This window comes from Stigmatopora argus, chromosome 22 (genome assembly GCF_051989625.1).
Source record: "Stigmatopora argus isolate UIUO_Sarg chromosome 22, RoL_Sarg_1.0, whole genome shotgun sequence".
NCBI classification, from domain to species: Eukaryota; Metazoa; Chordata; class Actinopteri; order Syngnathiformes; family Syngnathidae; genus Stigmatopora; species Stigmatopora argus.
Window position 1 is genome coordinate 7,591,449 of NC_135408.1, and position 26,451 is coordinate 7,617,899.

Genomic DNA, 26,451 nt, shown 5'->3' on the forward strand with positions numbered 1-26,451 from the left:
CCTGTTATTATTTACTTGACAATCCTATTGAATTCAATATAAAATAAACATTTTAATATATATTACGGTATTACTTACATTATATCAAGGAGTACGAATTAGAATGATTTCTGAGATTCCCCTATTGAATGAGGAGCTCATTCATTCATTCAAAATGCCACATGTACACTAACAATGTAATGAATAAAAATAGCCAGAAGGTGGCGTAGTTTTACAACAAGTCAGCGCCTCCAAAGTAAACTTCTTGAAAACTCTTGAATGATAGTAAAATATACCAACATTTAGATGACAGAGGACGGACAAACTGATCGATAAAGAAATTGGTGGAATGTTATGCACCAGTTTGCATCAATTAATTTTACAATCGACGTTAGATGCAAAACACTGCCAAGAAGTTACTGTGTCGATGTCATCCGTAGGGGAGGTCCGTATTCCGGAGGTGGAATTTTTATTTATTTATATATTTATTTTTATAAAGGGATCGTCCCACTTTGAGGCCAAGTGGGCGATTTGGAATAGGCTGGGAGTGTGTTTAAATCAGAGGTAAGAGAGAGGGAGAGAGAGAAATAACATCGGAAATCTCCAACTTCTCATGGACAGCTTGACGTTGGAACCCAAATATACGATCATTTACCCGATTTTGGGAAATAGACAATCTGGAGGAACGCACGCGGGACAAGTGGAAAACTAGGAACCGACACCCGTTAAACTTGATCGCTCATTAAGAAATACAAATCGCTCGATCATTTGAACCAAGGCGAAACACCGAGAAAGACATCATGCCGAGAAGGACCGTGCAAGAAGTGACCGTGCAAGATGTCCAAAAACGGAGAAATCCCAGCAAACATTACGTAAGATTTCTTTTAAAATGAGCAAACTAATGTTCAATTGTGCAACGGGTCGATGTCATTCTGCTGGTTTTTTTTTCCATTTCCCCCTCTCCTGTTGACTAAAGTAAAGACAAAGAGAGGATCAAGTTACAGCGATCTGCTCGATTTCTAATTGGATTTTTCTTGAAAACAAAATACCTTGACACTTTATTCCAAGGTTGCATAAACTGTTTTAACAACAATAGCGTTTGGACGTTATTCGGATTTCATTAAAAGTTCAGCCATGACAGATAAATAGGTGGAGTTGCAGTGAAGTGAACATCTGTTTGCCTTTCTAAGTGATTTGACTGCAGTCAATGTACTAAAAAAACAAAAAACCTAGGATCTCTATAGGGAAAAGAAAACTGAATACAGGAAAAACTACATTTTCTGGCCTGAAATCTGGCCACTGAAAATGTTATAATGTTGGAAATCCTTTCATAAAATGCCACTTTAACAACTGGCAGTAGGAAACAAAACATTGTTTGTATATATGTGTATGTTTATGTGTATAGTTTGTTTGTCAAACATAATAATTAAGGTAAACATTGAAATAGTAAATGCAGTATGTATTCAGTTATTTTCACATGGTGTATGGGCACCATTGTATCCATTCACGGTATTCCCATTTTTTAGGATTAGTGTCGATATTTGGTAAAACTGTTTCTTGTCTGGCTGTTCCATAACAAAGCACATCAATTCTTTCTAGCCCTATAAATCACCAATGGAAAAATGACAAAAAAAACACATTAACACTCAGCAAACCTCCAAACCCTGAATGCCAAGGTAAAATATTGCATTCCTGAAATGATTTCTTTAGTTCTTAAGACCGAATCCTTCTTTGGTTGCATCACTAAACTCAATCATGCACTTGCGCACAATATTTAAAAACACGAATAAATATTTTAAGGAGAAAAAAAAGTTGTTTTTTTTCACTGCAGTGTTTTGTGGGTGCAAAAGAATGTCAACAACACAAAGGCTTGTTTCTTACTGCTTCACAATACAGCCTCCATCATGCTGTGTAAACTGAGTATGGAGGTCATACAGGCTGTTGCTTGCCATTTGAGTAGCAGAACCAGCACTAAGCTGCCAAAAGATGCAGCAGGAGTTAGTTCCGAGGCCCTGGTGTGAGATCATCTGTTGCTTTGAATCTGTGGAGGGACTTAAAGGCATATTTCACAATTTTCTCTGCTGACTGGACACATTTTGAACACCTTTAAGTACAAATGTCAGCAGCAATTTAAATGTCCGCACTTGTTTTAGCTCACTTTTACGACGTAAAACTAACTTTAAAGGACAAATAAGTCTTTACCTAGTTTTTCCATTGTCATCACTGACTTGAGGGCAGAGAAAATCTGGAAGGGAAGCCAACACCACGGAATTTCCAACCACCGCTATCCTTTTGGGCGGATAGCTAGAGAACTAGGTCAAGCTTTAGACTATGTTCATTAGGAAAGTTGAACAAGGAAGTTGTCTAAATGGATGACCAGGTGAATAAAAATAAGGCAGTAAAATTCATTCATGTTTTGGCTGTTTGAGTCACAACCTATAAATGCATTCACATTACAACTTCCTCAACCATGAGGTAAACACATATGTTATTTTTCGATCTTAGCAGGCTGCACTGTATTTTAGAGCTCAATTTTAGAAAATTGTGTCACGGTCAAATGCTCTGGTTCCTGGCTGGATAAAGACAGGAAGTTGCGTACTGTCTGAATGGTCTGGAGAGGAAGAGATGTAATAGTAAAGCATCCTCACATTAGAGGAAAAAGGTGGAAAGAGTAACATTTTTATTAGGAGCATTGTGAATTGTGCTTATTAATGTTTTTCCTCTCTCCTAGGTGTACATCATTAAAGTGTGCTGGACGGATGGCAGCACAGAACTCATTTATAGACGCTACAGCAAGTTTTTCGACTTGCAGGTGAGCAGATATCGTCTGGAATTGTTAATTCTATAAATTGCATTACATTATGTATGATAATTAAGTTTTATATGAACAATTAGCACTTTCCCATTAGCAACGGCATTAATTGTTGTTCTCTTATATCTCCACCTTCGTGACAGTAGTTACTATTTTGCCTCCGAGGGGACAGAAAGGGGCCTTGCAACTTAAATGAGGGCAGGGACCGATGTGTGATGTCCACGTAAATGTTTGAATCATTGTCAAATGTGATGCAGGCACTGTGTGTGAGTGTGTGGTGCAACGAGCGATTTAGAGTCCTTGTTTCACTTCCTCTTTTGTAGGTCATGCATCTGCTGCAAGGACGTATGACTATCAAGGACCGGCCCATTACTTGACTAATCCTAATTGAATTACATGGCATTTGACTTGATTAAGAGCTGTTTCAAACATAAAATGACAACTAAATTTAATAAACTACTTTGTATTACCTTATAAAAGATGAACAGGATAAATTAACGCACTTTTTGTTTGCCACACTATTACTAATAAACTTTAAAATAATGTGTCGGATAGTGTCATTAAACATAAAGTACTATCTCTCAACTAGGGTATTACATTGCACATGTTACTTAAAATGGCTGGTGAGTATTATAATTGTACCCCAATGGATTACAGTCAAGGGAGTAGTGATGACATCATTCACCGTTCTCTCCCATAGCCTAATGACATGGAACGTAGTCATTCGTCTACTCTATTGCTCGCTTTTAATTTTCCGCCAGGCTCTTTGCGATCATATCCTGCCACTTTACAGTCAGGTTGAGTCGTCAGTGTATACACTTTTACACAAGATGAACACTAAAAAGAACAGAGAAAGGATTACGTATGCAGGATCTATTCTAAAGAATCATGTGTGATAACCACAAGATTCAGTGGTGTGTGAATCACCACTTCCCAAAATTACAGCTGGTCCAAGCTGCTTATGTGAGCACTAAATTATGAAGCAACAGGGTGTTTTTTTGGCCATATACTCGATGCCTAAAAGTTTTACAGTTAAAAGCTCATTTTGATTGTACAGTCGAATTGGTCAAGATTAGAAGCTTTTCATGTTTCGGTTAGCAATCGATTTACTACCAATTACGGCTTTTGCGTGTTGTTGGAATTGTCTGAATTGTTTTATTATAAGGTCTTTATATTGTCTTCATTATAATTGTTTTTATTATTGTGGCTTTCTATCCCATCAACTGTCCCCACCATTAGTGTTGAAGATCTAAATCTTGAACAGAAATAGACCGATTTCATGCCAAAGGGTGGAAAAGTTTCTGCAGCAGGGTCATCCATGTGGCTTTTCCAATTTATAAGAAAAAAAAAACTGCTACACACGTCACGAACACCATTTTTCCGTACTGCACATGTGTTCACTCAGCTGCTAAAACTTCAACAGTCCGATTTTGGAGAGACTTCAAAGCTACTAAAAAAAAAACACAGCTGTCACATATTTTCCATGTGTAGTAATCAAGAATCGAAATCTTTAATGGCAGAGCATGTTTTATTTGGATCATAGAAATTTTATTAGTGTTTCATGGACACCTTTAGCGCTTGACTTTGTTTCTCGAAACAGTTTGTAAGGCCTGAAGATGCACTTTTATTATAAATGTTAAATAATTATGGGCCACCTCACTATATGAGCATTATACTTTTCTATAGATGTCCGTTTTATTAAGCAGTTTCACGAGGATTTTGCTCCTATGCAAAATGTTAACAATGACTAATGCACTGTACAGTTGATCAACTTGGATCTTCAGCGGAAGCTGCAAAGAAAGCAGCCGTTGTTCTCAGATTTGATAAATGGGAGTCTGCTACTCCTCCGATCTTTTTACTTGCAGGCTGACGTGAGTAAACCGGAAATAGACCAGACATATTATAGCTCACTTGAAGATCATATCTGTGATTGAATTAAATTAAAAAATTGTATGGTATTCCTCAGGGGAATTAACAGAAAATGTTGTTTTAGCATTATATTCAGCAATTTCCTCATCAAGTGAACAACAATTGATAGAAATTCATAGTTTAAAAATAAATAAATAAACGGCAACTTACAGTCGTTGAGATGTGCTTTATAGACCAACAGCATTTTAACTCATCATTATCCTTATGACTACCATATTTACACATCTCAGCATGCTCTATTTACAAATACTATGCAATGCTCTGTTACTATACTTTATTTATAATGAGAAGTAGTCCCATCTAGTAGACAACTTTGCCCAGTGATTTGAATGACAGCACCCGAAAAGCACGGTGATACTGAAAACATACGCTACTACAGGATACTGACTAATACTTCGAAAGTACCCGTATCGGGCGCTTATACCGATTCTGAGTATCAGATCGGGACATTGCTACTTGCATTTCAATTCAATCCAATAGTGCATGCAATTTGTTCTGACTAAATTCCGATAAGTAGTATTTACCTTAACACTTACGGATACTTGAGAAAGAAAAAAAAAACGAGCTGCATTGGGTAGATCTGAACGCATCTGTTTAACCAACATGACACAGCTGGTCTTACATATTTCAGAGTCACCTTAGAAAGTCAAGTTGAGTCCCAAGTGCACTTTGCATGCATCTGTCATCTTCTTGCTTGTACAGCATTAATATTTGACAGAGAGGCTTGGCGCAACCGGCATTTGCGAGAGACTCTTAGCTCCCAGTGGATGCCCTTTCTTGCCTCAGTGGCTCTGATTACAGAGTAGATGCAAGGTTTAGACTAGACAGAGAGTGAGTGGTTGGGTGTGTCTGCATTCACACATGGGAATGGTTACAATTTGTTGGGTGGGAGTCGTGGATCCCCCGTGTTTAACTCCTTTCACATTGCCTTTCAGGAAAACTGGCATAAAGGGCATCACACTTGTGGCATTCATTAGCCTGTGCGTTTCTGACAGCAATCCAAGAAGGGGTCATTGCTAGAGTATGCACAGCCAATGATGATTTGCCTGCTATCTCCTTAATAGCAATCAATATTTTGCCTCTGTTACGCCTTAAATAACGTCAGAAGTCTGTGTATCTCTCCCTTAGAATGAGTAGAGAAGAAAACTCAAGTTTATCAATATTTAAAACATATGTCTTGAGCACCCCAAAGATTCATAGACTATAAAATATAATTTTACAGCCACATAAAACTGATTTATGAAGGTAAGCGTAGGTTACATTGAACTCATGTTAAAAGAATGACTTACTCTTATCAGTTAGTTGATATCATTGTGTCCAATCTTAAGAATAGTGATATATTCTGATAGCACCGGCAAATCAAATATATAAATAATCTCATTAATATATCAGCTTTGTCAGGCTTTAGTCAGATATTTTCCCTTGTCTTTTCAGGACTAAATACACTTAGGCAAAGGTGAAAAGCACAATTTACTGTGAGATGTGTTTCACATCCAATAATAATCCAGTGCTATAAAACAGGCAACTATATGGTTTTATGGATTTCAATAATGACCAAAACACACGTTTTACTCTCTAAGCAGTCTGTTTTTGCAGCAACATATTACTGGCCAAGGAAAGGACGGGTGGTGGTTGGCTGGACCATCTGTTTATTGCATTCCTGAACATTGGCAGATCTTTCTTTTATTGGCTGAATTCCTTGCAGGAACTGCTGATTTTAAATTTGTCAACTGTTCTTTCCAGCCTCATCGCTTCAGTCGCCTACAATTCAAGAAGAATGTATTGTTTTGTTTCAGATGGAGTTGTTGGATAAATTCCCAGTTGAAGGAGGGCAGAAAGACCCCAAGCGGAGGATCATCCCGTTCCTACCTGGTAAGAGTGCAACCTCTAAGGCAGGGGTGTCAGACTTGGGTTGGTTCGCGGGCCGCTTTAGCATTAACTTGATTTCACTTGGGCCGGACCATTTTAGATATAATATTTAGATATTTTTTTAAATAAATGGATTAAAAGAACTGGATTAAAATCCCTGAATATTCAGTTTTTTATAGATCTAAAACAATGTTTTTTTTAAAGCTTTTTTTAATATATATTTTTTAGATTTTACGAAATGATTTTTGAACTAAAAACACAAAGAAATTGATTAAAAATTACAATTATTGATTTAAAAGGGGATATAATAATAATAATAATTAATATAATATACATCTATACTCTTCATTTTAATTTGATCCTAAAACAGAAAGTCGGCACTCATGATTTACTTTCCCGGGCCACACAAAATGATGCGGCAGGCCAGATTTGGCCCCCGGGCCGCCACTTTGACACATGTGCTCTAAGGTTTGCTACTTTTGTCACACACAGAGTGAACAGATCAACATTTTTTTAATTTTACTTTACAATTGATCATTCAAGTGCAAAGTTCATAATTATTTAATTAAAATACAGGCACAGTGTGTTCATCAACATTTTATGTAGTTTGAAAGAAAGACTCACCCGACGAGGCTTGGGCTGGGATTGAGGGATTGGATTTCTTTGAGGCCATGCAGGTCTGGAACTCATTCAGCAGATACACACAGAACATTTAGATGAACTCTGACTCAGTAAGAAAAGAGCGAGGAGACAGAAAACACTCCTTTTCAAACCATCCCAGCCATCCCTTAAAAATACACTAAGTTAGAGCTATCTAGCTTGTTGGTACCTGCAGTTAGATGCAGATAAGAATAAGTGTGTCACAGTTGAGCTTTATTTTGTCATGAGAAAATCCTTTTGGAAACATAAGTGAAAATTTTGAGTCAACGGAACAACTCTTTTTTTCCTCTTCTTTTTTGTTCCAGGGAAGATTCTCTTCCGGAGGAGCCATATCAGAGATGTGGCCATGAAAAGGCTCAGGCCTATCAATGAATACTGTAGGGTATGTATGCACCCTGTGACAGGACATGTCCATACTTGTCTAGTGTCCTGTTTTCCTTGATTTTGAACTGTAATATACTAAGAAAAAAATCACATTCCTCAGGGGATACAAAACCACAGATGTCCAGGTCAAAATCTTTTTGAGACGCACAAAAAAATCTTACAGGACATTCTCATATTCTCGTAAATTGCCCTTGGTTTGACTCTGGAGATAAGACCGAAGACAGACTGTGCACTCCTTGCTTGAATGCAAATGGAGACAAACTACAGAATCTGCCTCAATTTCATTCCTAACCTGCCTCTCTGCTGTACACAAGCCATTACGTGACTCTTACCGAAGAGATTAATTGCCACACAAATTGAAGAGGATGGATTAAATTACTTGCTTTGGCGCCACTCGAGCAGAACCACGGTCATAAACATGTCAATAGCTTGTGTCTAATTGCTGCTTTTTTGAGCAAAAGGAAAACATTAAGATCACGGCTACCTCTTAGAGATTTATTATCATAATATCTATGTTCCTAAATTCGTTTGAGGTCCTGTTCAATAAGTTGTTCTGTGCCAATTTCATTCAAGTATGCATTTGAAAACCTTGCAGAAGAGTTCTTACCAAAAAGCATACAATGGTTTGGATATGGTGATTAGGATTAAGAGAGAAATAAATAATATAGTTCCATATTTGACCAATTTGCAAAAGAAAGGAGAACATAGACTGTAGTTTGTTATAGTGTGTCTACATTTTTGTGCTGTGCTGTGTAACTGGAGACCACACCCAAAGATTTGGTGGTGTTGAGCTGGTCCTCATCAGCAAAAGGGGTGCTTTTCTTACAAGTTTGCTTAGACTATTCAACTCTTTCTCCTTTCTGCAGACAGACCATGAAGGATGTTTTTAGAGAGAGCGTTTTGCCAACTAGTCATGTTCAGGTTTTTTTCTATTGGTGAATTCTAAAAAGTTTTTAAGAGCGAAATAGAATCATTGAATACATCAAACCTTTCTCTAAAATGTGTCCACTGGCAGAGCATCGCCAAATGAACAGAGATAGCTTCCTCTAAAGCTTCAAAATGTTTTCATCCCCTTATGCTGCCTTGTTGACAAGTTGGAATTTCATGTTTATGCTGGAAAAGGTTTGAGTCAGACTTTTTTTTTTAACACTTGAGGCTTTTCACTTACTTGCATGGAATTCCCCTGGTTGAGTGGTCTTATTTTATGCAACACTGAGAAAACACACTTTATTGCATACATCAACTATTACTTAACTGCTGAGTTTGGATGACTCAGTCATGATCACACACTGTTTAATACCACATGAGTTCTAAATAAGGCTGGAAAGAAAAACAATTGTAATAATAATAACAATAATAATAGTAATAGCAATCCCGTGAAAGTTTTTTTGTTATTGTACAATGCTTGACCAAATCCAAACAATCAAGCGGTAATAACAAAAAACAGCTCCTGTCATTTAGTGATTAATGCAATATTTTTTGTTTTATCAATTTCCAGCCTGTTAAAAAACACAAGCTCAAAGCTTTTTTTTTCACTTACATTAAAGTGTAAGCATTTTTAGACCCCTGATTTTCATTGCACAGCATCAGTTTGCAAAAAGAATAACCTACCTACCCTATGCTTGGTAGCTTAAATGAATTCTGTGAATGCACTTGTAAGTCTCATTCTCATTCCATTTGTTCTCTGAAAACACATGCACACAAAAACACAATTACCTTAATGCTGGCCACTGTAAAGAACACCCATAAAGTCAATTTGCTGTAGTGTCTCTCCCTTCTCGTCCCTGGGGAGCATGGTAATGAGAGGACAGGACGACAGGCTGACACAAGGACAGACAATAAATCGAAGGAGAAGACACCAGACGTTCACAACACACTTTGACTTCATGAACTGGGCAGTTCTCTAGGTCACATGGCCAGACATATTGCTGGGGGTCAACAGTAAATCAACCATTGAGCTCAGGAGTGGGATGAATGCATTGCGAATGAGTAATGGTCTGTACACTATGAATCGGTAAAGATGGCATCTTGTTTTCACCTTGCTTAAAGTAGAAAACCGGCATTTACCAACTGTAGTGTATATGGCGAGTCTCGGTGCCGCATGGGACAAGGGCACCTTGGTTTGGGTGTCTGGCTCTCATCCCATAGCTGCCAGGCCTGACATTAAGAGGCTGTGTTCCCTCAAAGGACAGAAGTGAAACACTTAAGAGTATTAAAAGCTGAGGTAGAGGCCAGCAACGAGAGCTTGATGGATAGTATTCAGGTTTGCCTGCCAGCTTCAGCAGGAGAGGGCGTAGTCTCGCTTGCAATAAATGTGACATTCGGCACAAGGACTTTGACAGAAGATGTTCTCTCTCTGTTCTGACATCACGCATTCAGGGTCAGCGTCTGTTTACCCTCTAACTGACTAGATTGAAAGACAAAAGGAGGCAAATAATAAGAGATGAAAAACCCTCCAATGAAATTGATTTCAAAAGCTTTATGTTACAGATTATACCATCATTTTGGCTTTTGCGCACCAAAACTAAGCATTATTAGTAAATGTTGTGAAGTAGAAGTTAAATAAATCACTCACGCTAAAACTAGTAAATGTGCTTTCTGACTTTTCTCCGCTATCTTGTGCATACGCAGGCCCTCATCCAGCTGCCAGTTTACATCTCACAATGCGAGGAGGTCCGAGTGTTTTTTGAGACCAGACCTGAAGACCTCAATCCACCCAAGGAGTAAGTATAGATCAATGTATACTTCAACTAGATGGTTCCAACAAAGAATGGGCACAATAATTCATCCGCTGTTTTGTGGAAGTGCTCTTAGTCTTGATTATTCATTATTTGGTCATTTTTTTTGCTTTCATTTTAAATCAAAGTAAGATTGATAGAATGGACGGAGTCCTCGTCTGAATGTAAATAGGCAACAAGACTGGAAAGCTGTCACTACACTATTGATAATGACGTATGGTGCCTGACAGCCAAACCGCTCTGTCTCATCAGTGCTAACAGAATATATGTTGCATCCAGCACACGGCTGTAGGTGATTGCCAAGGACAAATGGCTCCTAACTTCATTAACGCAAATTTATAAGCCCGTATATAAGGCAAAGTAGGAAGGGTGAGGTGGCTGACTATTGCGAAGGCCATCCTTCATCTTCACTGGAATTACTACATCAAACCTCTTGTTTGTGCAGCATCGTTTTTGGCACTGCTTGACATGATTTAGTCAAGACTTTACTGAAACTTCAATCACTGATAATTATTAAAGATGCAGTGTTGGAGTAGAACGTTTTGCCAAAAAATATTTTTTTAAGAATAGTTGCTTAACACAAATAAAATGGAAGATCTGAATTGTGAGCATTAGGAAAAACAACAAGGGAATGCTTATAGACCTTAAAATTTAAGGAAGCAAACATTACAGGAACAATATTGACTCTACAGTTCTATATATACGGACTATATTTTTTGAGGGCATTTCCAAATGACTCAGCTATTGATCATCATGCTGTCATAGGGAAGAATGCTTTAAATGACTCATTGCCACCCAGAAAACTTCCAGTACATTGTTTCCTAACCTTGAAGGTAATTTACTATAAATTAATCTTGAAAGCAGAATTTAATCACATACGGCTCAGATATCCATTCATAGCTTCATTCAAGCAACGAATGTTTGATGCTCCCACACTTTTGTCTCAATTAATAACAATTTGAGTGCTGAGCAGTCCAAAACATTAAAATATGAATGAAAAAAATGCACAATCAATCATTAAAGGGTTTGAATGAACCCTTTGCTTCCAACTTTATCTGAATACTTTAGAGAACCTCTTTTTTGTGCCACTATGACTATCCTCCAAGGTGAATGCTTGGGTAAATTTGGTTTAATATTAACAAACTAAATAGAACAGAACAGAATTAGAATCTCATTTAAATTAAAACTCCAGATTTGTCGAGTAAACACTTATAATTAACTCCACGCCTATTGATTTAGAATAATCTTATTGCCTTGCTTATCTCGCATATATTTTTTTCCTTTTCACAGTGCAATAAGTTACACTCCTTATAAGGTCCTGGGGCTGCGCCAATCAACTGATTGAACAATTTATAGCCCTGACAACATTGTTGTTGATGAATGACACCAGAACAATGGCTTGAGAAATAGAATGAGTAATTAAATTGGTGCCCAGTTTTAGCCACAAAAATTCCAATTGTACATTTAATGATTAAAAATACAAATGGCAGGTATTTTTTTTCTACATTGTTGTAATGTATGTTTGTCTTGATTTGTTTTTTTTAATCAGGGAACCAGCAGGAAAGAAAAAATCTGGTAAGTCACTTCAATCAATATTCATCATTGATAAAATTTTTATGTTTTTATGACTAAACCTTCTGCCACCATTGTTACTGTGACGTGACTTTGTTTCTCTCTAGTGGTGGAATAACAGCATTAATTCTGTCACGTCAAACGTTTTCCAAGTTTTTTTTTAAACTGTCATTTTCTTTAAAACCACTGCAACAGCCACCAAAATCTTTTCATATCTCAATTCAGACTTAAGTTGCATCCATAACGTTCCTTTTCAGCTTTCTTTCCCATTCATTTTCCTTTCCATCAGGGTTTGTGGAGAGAGCGACAACTATCCTAAAGCGAGGTAGTAAGATACTGATTGTAATCCTTAGTCGTGTTGTGTGTTGACCTGGCAAGTTGCGAGAGACCCTGCTCCCAAACCGGGAGTACATTTTGTTGTCAGAATACACTCAAACTGACTTTCGTTTCACACCTTACCCTGTGCTGTAAGGGGTCCTTGTGCATTTGACCCCAAATAACATCCTATTAAAAGGAATAAGAGCACTAAGTTAACTAGTACAACTTCATACGCAGCCTTCAGAGCACATATTATGTCACCTCTAAAGAAGTTGGATTGGCCTGTTAAATAATTAAATTGTTTTTTTTTGTGCAAGAATGACCAAATTCATTAGCCCCGAATCAAGAAAAATCTACTACCTTTAAAAGAGGAAATGTGGTATTCGTAACTATTATTATCACCCTTATTTTTCCATCTCTGTTGTATTTCACGCCGGCTTCCGAGGTTTAAACACAATCTCACGCTGTTTTGTGTTTGCTTTGCTTGCCTCTGCTCACTGAAGGATCAGCATCCCAATCCGAGGTGCCGTAGTTTGAATTTTAATTCATCACATTTTCCGTTATTGCCAAATGTTTAGTTGTTTTTCCTTCCCATCCGCACCTTCAGTGATCTGCTTGCAGCATTGGTCATTTAAAAAAAAAACGTGACTTAATTTGGTGTATAGTTTTGATGAATTGGGCTGAAAACCAAGCAAGTCCTTTTTATTTATTAATGGTTTGTCTTAACACTATCTATGGTGTTGGTGGTGGGACTCATGGGGATGGTTCATCATTTTCTTTTAATAACCTCTAACATTTATTGCAATTATTTGATCTTCATGGTCATTTCCTCTGTCTGTCTCTCCTATCACGTCTGCTACCTCACCCGCTTTGCATCGAGGTGACTCTCCATAATCTAGTTAAGCCTCCTCTCATTTTTTCGTGTGTGCCCTAAAGTGGAAGTTTCATTACGGTTGGACAGTGTCCCTCAAAAGCATGTCAAGGTGACTGTCTAAAATGAGAGCTATTAAAAACAAATGTACACTTGACATGATGGCATCAAGGGCCTTGATGAGCAGAAATTTGAGTGAAGGCTTTGCTATATTATTGCGATTTGGCCTGAAAAGGAAAACAGGAGGCAGTCGATTTAAGAATGAGCGTGTTGTTCTCGCCCTAACAGGAGATGGCGCATCGGCCGACCCGCTCCTTTTGGAGCAGTATGTGGCAGTAACGGACTACGACAAGCAGGAGAGCTCTGAGATCAGTCTTCAAGTGGGTCAGGTGGTAGAGGTCATTGAGAAAAACGAGTCAGGTGAGTTCCTCTTCATCTTTGTTTACTGCACATATATTTTTTGACAGTAACAATGCGAGCATTTGAATTGTTTTTGCTTCACATATTTACCAGCTACTTTTCACTTCATGAATTCCATCAATTTGACTTTTCATGTTTCAGTGCTTGCCATGATACAGTTTTCTTTGCCACCATCAGTTTTCATTGTAGAAAGACTTTGATAAATCACACTGATTTTACTGCCTAATTGGGATGCAATTCCATTTTGTTCAACCATTTAAGCCAAGTACTGTCCTTCACAGTTAGTTTCCTTCACAAGACGTCTATTAAGTTTCTCTTTTAATTTATTATGTATATTGTGCACACAGGCTGGTGGTTTGTGAGTTCAGAAGATGCCCAGGGTTGGGTTCCTGCCACGTGCCTGGAGGCCCAGGATGACACTGATGACTTCACTCTTCCAGGAGAAGAAGGTACAGGATGAATGAATGATGGACATGCCGTTACTACCGTTACCATCCTACCTATCTGTGACGGGGACCTTTTAAAATACTGCGTTAGCATTACTCCTGAATCCAAGACTGACTTTTATTCAGAAGTTTCAAATTGGTTGAGGTATAATATTACTTCCTGTCTTGCCTCATCATGCTGCCACGTCAGCGCCTCGGAGATTCTGGTCTTTGCCGAGGCACGTGGGCCGTCGCCGAACTTTAGGGGATCTTTTCAGCTCGGGCTTTGGGCAAGGTGGAGGGCATGTCTTTCTTCTACTTTCCCCTCTACCCGCGAATGTTGGCCTGTGTGTGTGTTCAGTTTATGCACCCAACCTTTCATGCTCTATGTTCTGGAAGGACTTGCATGTGTATGGCTGTTGTAAGCATTTAATTCATCATAATTCATGTGAAATGTGAATTCAACTGCATTTAAAACCAAATGTGTTTTTCCCATTTGATTTTATTTGGATTCTGACACATTTTTGTAGTTTTTTTTTTAAAGAAAAAAGCCTTACTATACTATGTCGTTTTTTAAGAAGAAAGCCTTACTATACTATGTCGTTTTTTAAGAAGAAAGCCTTACTATACTATGTCGTTTTTTAAGAAGAAAGCCTTACTATACTATGTCGTTTTCTAAGAAAAAATCCTTACTATACTATGTTGTTTTCTAAGAAAAAAAGCCTTACTATACGCTGTTGTTTTCTAAGAAAAAAGCCATATTATACACGGTCGTTTTCTAAGAAAAAAGCCATACTATACACGGTCGTTTTTTAAGAAAACAGCCTTACTATACACTGTCGTTTTTTAAGAAAAAAGCCTTACTATACTATGTCGTTTTTTAAGAAAAAAAGCCTTACTATACTATGTCGTTTTTGAAGAAAAAAGCCTTACTATATGTCGTTCTTGAAGAAAAAAGCCTAACTATACTATGTAATTTTTAAAGAAAAAAGCCTTACTATACACTGTCGTTTTTTTAAGAAAAAAGCCTTACTATACTATGTCGTTTTTTAAGAAGAAAGCCTTACTATACTATGTCATTTTTTAAGAAAAAAGCCTTACTATACACTGTCGTTTTTTTAAGAAAAAAGCCTTACTATACTATGTCGTTTTTTAAGAAGAAAGCCTTACTATACTATGTCGATTTTTAAGAAAAAAAGCCTTACTATACTATGTCGTTTTTTAAGAAAAAATACTTACTATACTATGTCATTTTCTAAGAAAAATTCCTTACTATACTATGTCGTTTTCTAAGAAAAAATCCTTACTATACTATGTCGTTTTCTAAGAAAAAAAGCCTTACTATACGCTGTTGTTTTCTAAGAAAAAAGCCATATTATACACGGTCATTTTCTAAGAAAAAAGCCATACTATACACGGTCGTTTTTTAAGAAAACAGCCTTACTATACACTGTCGTTTTTTAAGAAAAAAGCCTTACTATACTATGTCGTTTTTTAAGAAAAAAAGCCTTACTATACTATGTCGTTTTTTAAGAAAAACAGCCTTACTATACTATGTCGTTTTTTAAGAAAAAAGCCTTACTATACTATGTCGTTTTTGAAGAAAAAAGCCTTACTATACTATGTCGTTTTTGAAGAAAAAAGCCTTACTATAATATGTCGTTTTTGAAGAAAAAAGCCTTACTATAATATGTCGTTCTTGAAGAAAAAAGCCTTACTATACTATGTCATTTTTTAAGAAAAAAGCCTTACTATACACTGTCGTTTTTTTAAGAAAAAAGCCTTACTATACTATGTCGTTTTTTAAGACGAAAGCCTTACTATACTATGTCGTTTTTTAAGACGAAAGCCTTACTATACTATGTCGTTTTTGAAGAAAAAAAGCCTTACTATACTATGTCATTTTTGAAGAAAAAAGCCTTACTATACTATGTCGTTTTTGAAGAAAAAAGCCTTACTATACTATGTCGTTTTTGAAGAAAAAAGCCTTACTATACTATGTCGTTTTTGAAGAAAAAAGCCTTACTATACTATGTCGTTTTTGAAGAAAAAAGCCTTACTATACTATGTCGTTTTTGAAGAAAAAAGCCTTACTATACTATGTCGTTTTTGAAGAAAAAAGCCTTACTATAAGATGTCGTTTTTGAAGAAAAAAGCCTTACTATATGTCGTTCTTGAAGAAAAAAGCCTTACTATACTATGTCGTTTTTTAAGAAGAAAGCCTTACTATACTATGTCGATTTTTAAGAAAAAAGCCTTACTATACTATGTCGTTTTTGAAGGAAAAAAGCTTTACTATACTATGTAGTTTTTGAAGAAAAAAGCCTTACTATACACTGTCGTTTTTTTAAGAAAAAAGCCTTACTATACTATGTCGTTTTTTAAGAAGAAAGCCTTACTATACTATGTCGATTTTTAAGAAAAAAGCCTTACTATACTATGTCGTTTTTTAAGAAAAAAAGCCTTACTATACTATGTCGTTTTTGAAGAAAAAAGCTTTACTATACTATGTAGTTTTTGAAGAAAAAAGCCTTACTATACACTGTCGTTTTTTTAAGAAAAAAGCCTTACTATACTATGTCGTTTTTTAAGAAGAAAGCCTTACTATACTATGTCGATTTTTAAGAAAAAAGCCTTACTATACTATGTCGTTTTTTAAGAAAAACAGCCTTACTATACTATGTCGTTTTTTAAGAAAAAAGCCTTACTATACTATGTCGTTTTTGAAGAAAAAAGCCTTACTATACTATGTCGTTTTTGAAGAAAAAAGCCTTACTATAATATGTCGTTTTTGAAGAAAAAAGCCTTACTATAATATGTCGTTCTTGAAGAAAAAAGCCTTACTATACTATGTCATTTTTTAAGAAAAAAGCCTTACTATACACTGTCGTTTTTTTAAGAAAAAAGCCTTACTATACTATGTCATTTTTTAAGAAAAAAGCCTTACTATACACTCGTTTTTTTAAGAAAAAAGCCTTACTATACTATGTCGTTTTTTAAGACGAAAGCCTTACTATACTATGTCGTTTTTTAAGACGAAAGCCTTACTATACTATGTCGTTTTTGAAGAAAAAAAGCCTTACTATACTATGTCGTTTTTGAAGAAAAAAGCCTTACTATACTATGTCGTTTTTGAAGAAAAAAGCCTTACTATACTATGTCGTTTTTGAAGAAAAAAGCCTTACTATACTATGTCGTTTTTGAAGAAAAAAGCCTTACTATACTATGTCGTTTTTGAAGAAAAAAGCCTTACTATAAGATGTCGTTTTTGAAGAAAAAAGCCTTACTATATGTCGTTCTTGAAGAAAAAAGCCTTACTATACTATGTCGTTTTTTAAGAAGAAAGCCTTACTATACTATGTCGATTTTTAAGAAAAAAGCCTTACTATACTATGTCGTTTTTTAAGAAAAAAAGCCTTACTATACTATGTCGTTTTTGAAGAAAAAAGCTTTACTATACTATGTAGTTTTTGAAGAAAAAAGCCTTACTATACACTGTCGTTTTTTTAAGAAAAAAGCCTTACTATACTATGTCGTTTTTTAAGAAGAAAGCCTTACTATACTATGTCGATTTTTAAGAAAAAAGCCTTATTATACTATGTCGTTTTTTAAGAAAAACAGCCTTACTATACTATGTCGTTTTTTAAGAAAAAAGCCTTACTATACTATGTCGTTTTTGAAGAAAAAAGCCTTACTATACTATGTCGTTTTTGAAGAAAAAAGCCTTACTATAATATGTCGTTTTTGAAGAAAAAAGCCTTACTATACTATGTCATTTTTTAAGAAAAAAGCCTTACTATATATACACTGTCGTTTTTTTAAGAAAAAAGCCTTACTATACACTGTTGTTTTTTTAAGAAAAAAGCCTTACTGTACTATGTCATTTTTTAAGGGACAACATACTGTAAGCCCACTGGATATATCTTATGACAAAACCTAATTACAATTTAATGCCTGTTTGTTGCCTTTACGCACTTGTGCTTGTTGTTGCATGTTTTTTCTCTCCTACCACCACCTATCATAATTTTTAATTTATAGTTTATAAATTAGAAGCAATATTTATTGTTCTATTATGTATCAGTAACGTTGCTCCATTTGGACATTTTCCAAGACGAACGTATTAATAAATGCTGCAAAGTTAGATCATGCTGCATTCGGTCCTTGTGTGCTTTTAACTCCAGGATGATCTACTCATTTGTTTTCCGTTAGCATTCCAAAATGGCACATAATAACTCAGGGTAATGTCTTTTTTGTTCCTGTTGCAGAGGAGAAATATTCTGTGGTTTATCCTTACTCGGCCCGGGATCAAGACGAGATCGACCTGGAACGAGGAATGATTGTGGAGGTCATTCAGAAGAACTTGGAGGGCTGGTGGAAGATCAGGTGATTCTTATTACTAATATTTCTACATGTATACGTTTCAAAGTCTCAGGCAGTGATATTCATGTGCTACAGCATATGATCTGGTATCCCATGGCACGTATAGCTTTATTTTTTTAATTTTAACATATCAGTCAGCTCCATGGAACTAAAGTCCAATAATCTTCCACCTAACAGGTACCAAGGACGTGAGGGCTGGGCCCCAGCGTCATACCTAAAGAAGGCTGACATTCAGAGCCAGAAGCAGGGTGGTGTCACACACGCCAGCACCAACGATCTGGATGGGTTCTCCAAACAGAGCCAGCCGAACAGAGAGGCCAGAGAAGGCAACCAGAAAGAAAACAGACTCTCGTTCTTTTCCGATAACAAAAGTAAGTCAAAATAGATGACTGATGTTTTAGATCATGTGTATTCAAATGATATATATTTTGAATCTACAGCTCTATTACAATTTCATATGACTGTTTCCAATTACAGAATTTGGATTAAGACAAAGGCCTCCTCCACGCAGAGATCTTTCCATAGTAAGATTACAAAGTTATTATACATCCTCAAATGGTGGCATCGACAGAAAAAAAATAGTTTTAATTATCAGGAAGCAGTTTGCAATGTTAGTGTGCAATTTGTTTTGTTTTCAAGTCCCAAGAAATTAGTAAAATCAAAACAGGAAATAGTCCCGGGATCAAATTCCACCCCCTCCTTTCATCACAGTAGGGAGTTGGCTGGAAACTTCGCTCAACAGGTGAAGTGTCCATTTACCATGCCGAAAAACGACAGCATAGTAAGGCTTTTTTCTTAAAAAAAACGACATAGTATAGTAAGGCTTTTTTCTTTAAAAAAAACGACATAGTATAGTAAGGCTTTTTTTCTTTAAAAAAACGACATAGTATAGTAAGGCTTTTTTTCTTTAAAAAACGACATAGTATAGTAAGGCTTTTTTTCTTTAAAAAACGACATAGTATAGTAAGGCTTTTTTTCTTTAAAAAACGACATAGTATAGTAAGGCTTTTTTTCTTTAAAAAACGACATAGTATAGTAAGGCTTTTTTTCCTTAAAAAACTACATAGTATAGTAAGGCTTTTTTTCTTAAAAAACTACATAGTATAGTAAGGCTTTTTTCTTAAAAAACGACAGTGTATAGTAAGGCTTTTTTCTTAGAAAAACGACATAGTATAGTAAGGCTTTTTTTCTTTAAAAAACGACATAGTATAGTAAGGCTTTTTTCTTAAAAAACGACAGTGTATAGTAAGGCTTTTTTTCTTAAAAAAACGACATAGTATAGTAAGGCTTTTTTTCTTTAAAAAACGACATAGTATAATACGGCTTTTTTCTTTAAAAAAAACATAGTATGGTAAGGCTTTTTTCTTAGAAAAACGACATAGTATAGTAAGGCTTTTTTTCCTTAAAAAAACGACAGTGTATAGTAAGGCTTTTTTTCTTAAAAAACGGCATAGTATAGTAAGGCTTTTTTCTTAGAAAAACGACATAGTATAGTAAGGCTTTTTTTCTTAGAAAAACGACAGTGTATAGTAAGGCTTTTTTTCTTAAAAAAACGACATAGTATAGTAAGGCTTTTTTTCTTAAAAACGACAGTGTATAGTAAGGCTTTTTTCTTAAAAACGACATAGTAAAGTAAGGCTTTATTCTTAAAAAAACAACAGTGTATAGTAAGGCTTTTTTTCTTCAAAAAACAAGTGTAGTAAGGCTTTTTTTCTTAAAGTTTTTTTCCACGACAACGCACTCGTAAACGGAACAAACAAATTTAAATTAACTTGGATTAATATATACAGACACTCAAACGTACGTTTAATGTAACTTTACACAAAACTGAATTCTAATTTCTGACTTCTGATTCTTCTCCTTCTAGTTGTTGCTGTGGTCCAGTGGCAAAAACATTGGGTCAGAACTTGAGGTGGCAATCAGGAGCTTCAGAACTTCAGGTGGACTCAAGTTCAAATCTGGAGTGAGTTCAATTCCACTCTTTGCAATTCTCAAATTGTTTATTGATGTAATGAAAATGATAAATATGACTTCCAACCACATCATTTCAGAAGTCACTGTGGTCCAGTGGCAAGGACAATGGGTCAGAACTCAATTTAGTGGATTTGACTGCCGTGTGGGAGACTGGGGTTCGAATCCTGCTCTCGTCTGACTGATCACGACACTATGTAGTTCAGTAAATGAGTAATCCTTTTTTCATTAAAATAAACACTTAGTCATTTTTTTCAGCAAAACAATTTGTTCCGGTCAGCCTTCGGCTGACCGGAAGACAGTTGGGGGGGGGGGTTCCTGGTGGCGTTCGACAGTCGGCCTTCGGCCGACTGCCGACGCCATGCAGTCGTCGACACCGGGACGTGAACCCTCGACACCCACGCCGCAGGCAGTTGACTAACCCACTGCACCACGAGGCGGCCCGCCTATACATGATTGGAAGTTATATTTATCCTTTTCATTACCAAATAAACAATTTGAGAATTGCAAAGAGTGGACTTGAACTCACTCCTGATTTGAACTTGTGTCCACCACAAATTTCAACCCATTGACTTTGCCACTGGACCACAGTGACTTCTGAGATGTTGTGATTGGAAGTTATATTCATCCTTTTCATTACCTCAATAAACAATTTGAGAATTGCAAAGAGTGGACTTGAACTCACTCCTGATTTGAACTTGTGTCCACCACAACTTTCAACCCATTGACTTTGCCACTGGACCACAGTGACTTCTGAAAGGATGTGATTGGAAGTTATATTCATCCTTTTCATTACTTCAATAAACAATTTGAGAATTGCAAAGAGTGGAATTGAACTCACTCCTGATTTGAACTTGTGTCCACCACAAATTTCAACCCATTGACTTTGCCACTGGACCACAGTGACTTCTGAAATGTTGTGATTGGAAGTTATATTCATCCTTTTCATTACCTCAATAAACAATTTGAGAATTGCAAAGAGTGGACTTGAACTCACTCCTGATTTGAACTTGTGTCCACCACAACTTTCAACCCATTGACTTTGCCACTGGACCACAGTGACTTCTGAAAGGATGTGATTGGAAGTTATATTCATCCTTTTCATTACCTCAATAAACAATTTGAGAATTGCAAAGAGTGGAATTGAACTCACTCCTGATTAGAACTAGTGTCCAGCTTAAATTTCAACGCATTGTCTTTGCCACTAGACCACAGTGACTTGTGTAATGATGTGATTGGAAGTTATATTCATCCTCTCCATTACCTCAATAAACAATTTGAGAATTGCAAAGAGTGGAATTGAACTCACTCCTGATTTGAACTTGTGTCCACCTTAAGTTCTGACCCAATGTCTTTGCCACTGGACCAAAGCAACAACTGGGAAAAAAAGTGATTGGAAGTTATATTTCTCCTTCATTACCCCAATAACATTGGAAAATGATTTTAAAGATGCGAGTGGTGGATTTGAACTCACTACTTAGTTGAACTTGTTCCCACCTCAGATTCTGACACAATGTTTTTGCCACTGGACCACAGCAACACCTAGGAGATGAAAAAAAGCCTTACCATACTATGTTGTTTTCAAAGAAAAAAAAAAGCCTTACTAGATTATGCCATTTTTTAAGAAAAATGTTGTTGACACTGGACCACAGCAACAACTAGGAGAAGAAACAAGCCTTACCATACTGTGTTGTTTTTTTAAGAAAAAAAAGCCTTCCTAGACTATGCCGTTTTTTAAGAAAAAAGCCTTACTAGACTATTTCAGTTTTTTAAAAGAAAAAAGCTTTAGTATACTATTTCATTTTTTTTAAAGAAAAAAGCCTTACTATACTATGTCATTTTTTTTAAAGAAAAAAGCCTCACTATACTATGTCATTTTTTGGAGAAAAAAGCCTTACTATACTATGTTGTTGTTTTTTTAGAAAAAAAGCCTTACGATACTGTCATTTTTGAAGGAAAAAAAGCCTTACTATACTATGTCGTTTTTTAAGAAAAAAGCCTTACTATACTGTCGATTTTTAAGAAAAAAGCTTTACTATACTGTCGATTTTTAAGAAAAAAGCCTTACTTTACTCTGTTGTTTTTTTAAGAAAAAAGCCTTACTATACTATGTTGTTTTTTTTTTAAGAAAAAAGCTTTATTATACTATGTTGTTTAAGAAAAAGGCCTTATTATACACTCGTTTTTTAAGAAAAAAGCCTTACTATACACTGTCGTTTTTTAAGAAAAAAAGCCTTACTATACATGGTCATTTTTAAAGAAAAAATCCTTACTATACTTGGTCATTTTTAAGGAAAAAAGCCTTACTATACTTGGTCATTTTCAAAAGAAAAAAAATTATATAAATGATCATGTATGGTATATATATATAAGATATTTTGAGTAGCGCCTATAATTTTAGCAAAACCAAATTTTACCTGTTCACTGCACACTTTTCATTGAGTTTGGCCCACAAATAGTATTATCCATCATTTGAGGAAATGTATCCCTTTGTCCTTTTGTGATCTTACTTAATGTCATGACTGCATATCATGCTAACGTCTGAGTCTTAAAACTTTTTGCAGCCACGTGGTACAAATCTTCCCAAGCCACCCGGTCCCCCGCAGGTCGAGGAAGAGTTCTACACAATAGCAGACTTCCAGACCACCATCCCAGATGGCATTAGCTTCCAAGCTGGTGTGAAAGTGGAGGTCAATGATGCAAACTGTGTTTTTTTAGTATTACTCAGTCAGACTTAATAGTAACTTATTCTTATATTCCCAGGTGATTGAAAAGAATGGCAGTGGCTGGTGGTACATTCAAATAGACGACCAAGAAGGTTGGGCCCCGGCTACTTTTATCGAGAAGTACAAGAAGACAAGTAATGCTGTGCGGCCCAATTTCTTGGCCCCTCTGCCCAATGAGATGGAACGGCTGCGACAGGAAGACATCAGTTCTTCCAATTCCGTGGGTGCAGATGATAGCTGGTCCAAACCTTTACCGGATGAGCCACCCGCAGCCTCTGAATCCTGCACCCGAGTCAAATTGAGAGACTGGAAGTCTGGCGTTAACAAATCTTCCGCCTTCTCCGGACCCTTGCCTCCAGCTCCCGTGGCACCGCCTGATGACAAACCGGCTCTCCCGCCGCGAAGAGAGTCCATCAATAAGAGTTTTGACTCGGAGACGATTGAGAAACCAACAAGACCAGATCATTCCAAACCTTTGCCCCCAAAACCACCTACTCCTGGGGTTACCGTGCCACTGGTTGCCCCCAAGGCGGGGCCTTTCAAGGCAGACAAAACATCCGAACCAAAGAAAGAGGACAAGAGCAAAGTGCTTCATCTTCGCAATGAGATGGGCCTGGAATGTGGTCACAAGGTCTCTGCCAAAGAAGTGAAGAAGTTCAACCTGAAACCAGTACCCAAGCAGCCTCAAAAGCCCAAGTCGGAGATCACAGAGGAAAAAACGGAGCCAGCTTCTCCAGCGGTTTTCCTGAAACCAAAACCGGTTTTAAGACCTAAACCCATCCCAGCTGCGAAGCCGGACCCGCCGGCAGAGAAGAAACTTGACATCACCAACCTGAGAAGTAAGCTGAGGCCTTCAAAACCCATAGAAAGCAACTCCGCTTCAGGGGAGGCCAACAATCAAAACGATACACAAGAAATCCATCCTTGCGAATCACCTTTCCAAATCCAATCTCTGAATAACGGCAAGAACTGCGACGAGACGAAATTCCCCCTCCGGCACGTGAACGGCCATAGTCAAGAAAGCTCGCCACCCCCTGGAAAACCAGCAATTCCTCCACACAAAGAAGTCCCACTGAGGGCCCCTGCCTTGGCTCCAAGAAGACCTCCTCCTCCAAAGAAAAGCTCTCCGTCCAGCCCAACTGAGATGAAACCAGCTTCTGCTTTGAAAGAGCCTCAAGATTCCGTTAAGACGGGGCCATCTCCACTCAACAGACCCCCGCCCCCTAAACCAAAGGGCTTTTCTCCAGCTATCCCAAGCAGAGAAAAAGAAGAGCCCAAGGGTGTCAAAATGGCCTTCTCCCCCAAACCCCAGGTGAAAAGCGACAAGCCCGGTCCACCCAGAGACAAGCTCCCACCATTGCTCAAGGAGCCGAGCAAAGAAGAGTTGTACCTGGCCGTGGCCGACTTCGATGGCGATGACCCCACTTCCAGCTTTAAGGTGGGGACCCTCTTTGAGGTGCTGGAGAAAAACAGCAGTGGCTGGTGGTTTTGTAAGAACCTTGGAGAAGACGTCGAGGGCTGGATCCCTTCCAATTACTTGAGTAAGAAACCTTAAGGCAGTCGGAAACAAAGAGGTCAAGGCTTACAAAAGGTCACTACTTTGGAGCTAGTATTCATTTTTAACTCCTTCACTGCCAGGTATATTCATGGTATTCACAGAGTATGTTTTGTGGTAGTTAGTGGAAGAAACCTCATTAAAAAAACATTTGCAGCCATCTACTGTGATAGACGTCTAATCTGTCAAAACGGATTTTAAATCGATCACTGTTGATGGCAGTAAATTAATTAATTTATAGGCACAGTTCTTGCTTTTCTACCAAAACAGAAATAACACAGTATTTTCAATGTTTTTTTTCATTGAATGCAACTATGAGATTTGAAACTTTTGTTTTGTGTTCCTTTCTAATTGCTTGCATTACCGTTATAACTGGTAGCGTTGCAATACAGCTCAACATGCAGAATGCAAAAAAATAGGAATAGACGAAATCCTCTTAAAAACAAAAAAAGCGCTTGACAAACTCGCAAGAGTGGTTAACGGTTGTTTACAGGATTTAAAGTGTTTAAAGGAAATCACTACGAGTTTACTTTACCATGCAAGTAATTTTTTTCATGCATGTTTTTTTGCTCTTGCTACTTTGTTCTTTTCTAATATTTAAGTTTACATTCATGTGTAACATATTTTTTCTTTCGTTTTTTCTAATACATGAGGTCAGGCAAATATTTGCACATGATAAAGGTGTTGGTGGACACCATTTTATTTCACGTACCAAATTTCCTCAAATAGAGGACTTCGCAAATCAACATCATGTCTTTATTAATCATCAGGTGCACTGTTAACTTGAATTAATGAAATAGTGCAGATGTTTATTACTTAATATTCTCATTTTTCCTACCAGAGCCTAAAGATATATGAAACTAATGTTTAGTAGTATTGCTTCTAGAGTGAATTTTTTCCTTGAAGACAAAGACAATAATGTCCCCCCAAAATAATAAAGCAATAGAGTCATACAATAACTCTATGCATTTATTGCAATACATATTTTAGAGAAGATATGTGGCAATTCCAAAGTATTATATTAAAATACATTGGTAAAAGTAATCTCTACTACTCTGCAGTTGTTAATGTATCCTATGGGACCCTATATGAGGAAATCCAGTTTTTGGAAAGGTTTCTTGAAAAGTTTTTTTTAAAATGAATGACCAAGTGATTGGTGCAATTATTTACAGAGTTAGCAGTATGTCACATTTTTGGTGTTCTCATATCAGTGATAAATGTGTGACCAATGTACAGGACAAAATGATGTCTTGCCAAAAGCTTGACTGGTATCAAGCTTGGTCAGAGTATCAAAAAAATGTTTTCTTTTGTGTCTTAAACATTGTCACTTCATATTAAGTGTCCATCTTTTGTCATTGTTTACCGATGAAGGAGCAAGAAGGAAAGAGTAAGTTAGTGAGGACAGATAAAGTACCAGTTTGGGGCCAAATGCAGTCAATAGATGTCACCGGCACGAAGCAAAAGTAACAAGTTTAGAGATATAGACAATCAGACAAGACTAACTTAGTTACTATGTTCATTTGACACCTAACTGACTGTCATAAAGCATAAGTGTGAGCCAAGAAAAGTATGGGTTAAAGATGTCATTAAGAGAATAGTGTAGTTGATTTTTCCCTTTTTTTATTTACATTGAAGTCAATAAACATTTCATAATTTTTCCTCATTTGGCTTGATTCATTTTTTTATGATTTTAAAGAGAAGTACATTCATAACATTTTGGTAATTTCTTTAAGTTTGTTAAAGCGAGAAAATTGCACTACAAGTTGTGAAAAAGTTATATACATACCTTGGCATTGTGTGGCAACGGCTTTATGAATTCAAACGCTCTCAGTACATGTCTAG

The 26,451-nt window shown here is 36.7% G+C and overlaps 1 protein-coding gene across 4 annotated transcripts; it reads left to right on the forward strand.

Annotated features, from left to right (window-relative positions):
- The first annotated feature begins 514 nt into the window (after positions 1-514).
- On the forward strand, positions 515-26,272 carry sh3pxd2b (SH3 and PX domains 2B). 4 transcript variants are annotated; one of them, XM_077591679.1, is made up of 15 exons: positions 515-851; positions 2,711-2,791; positions 6,517-6,592; positions 7,555-7,631; positions 10,265-10,356; positions 11,921-11,946; positions 12,233-12,268; positions 13,421-13,552; positions 13,900-14,001; positions 14,189-14,272; positions 18,243-18,360; positions 18,535-18,728; positions 18,835-18,881; positions 22,893-23,018; positions 23,092-26,272. In XM_077591679.1, exons 1-15 carry the CDS (start codon positions 780-782, stop codon positions 24,607-24,609), a joined length of 2,781 nt encoding a protein of 926 aa, XP_077447805.1. In that variant the 5' UTR covers positions 515-779; the 3' UTR covers positions 24,610-26,272. The 4 variants fall into 4 exon arrangements, with proteins under 4 accessions (XP_077447805.1, XP_077447807.1, XP_077447806.1 ...); XM_077591681.1 differs by lacking the exon at positions 14,189-14,272; XM_077591680.1 differs by lacking the exon at positions 12,233-12,268.
- Positions 26,273-26,451: the final 179 nt, after the last annotated feature.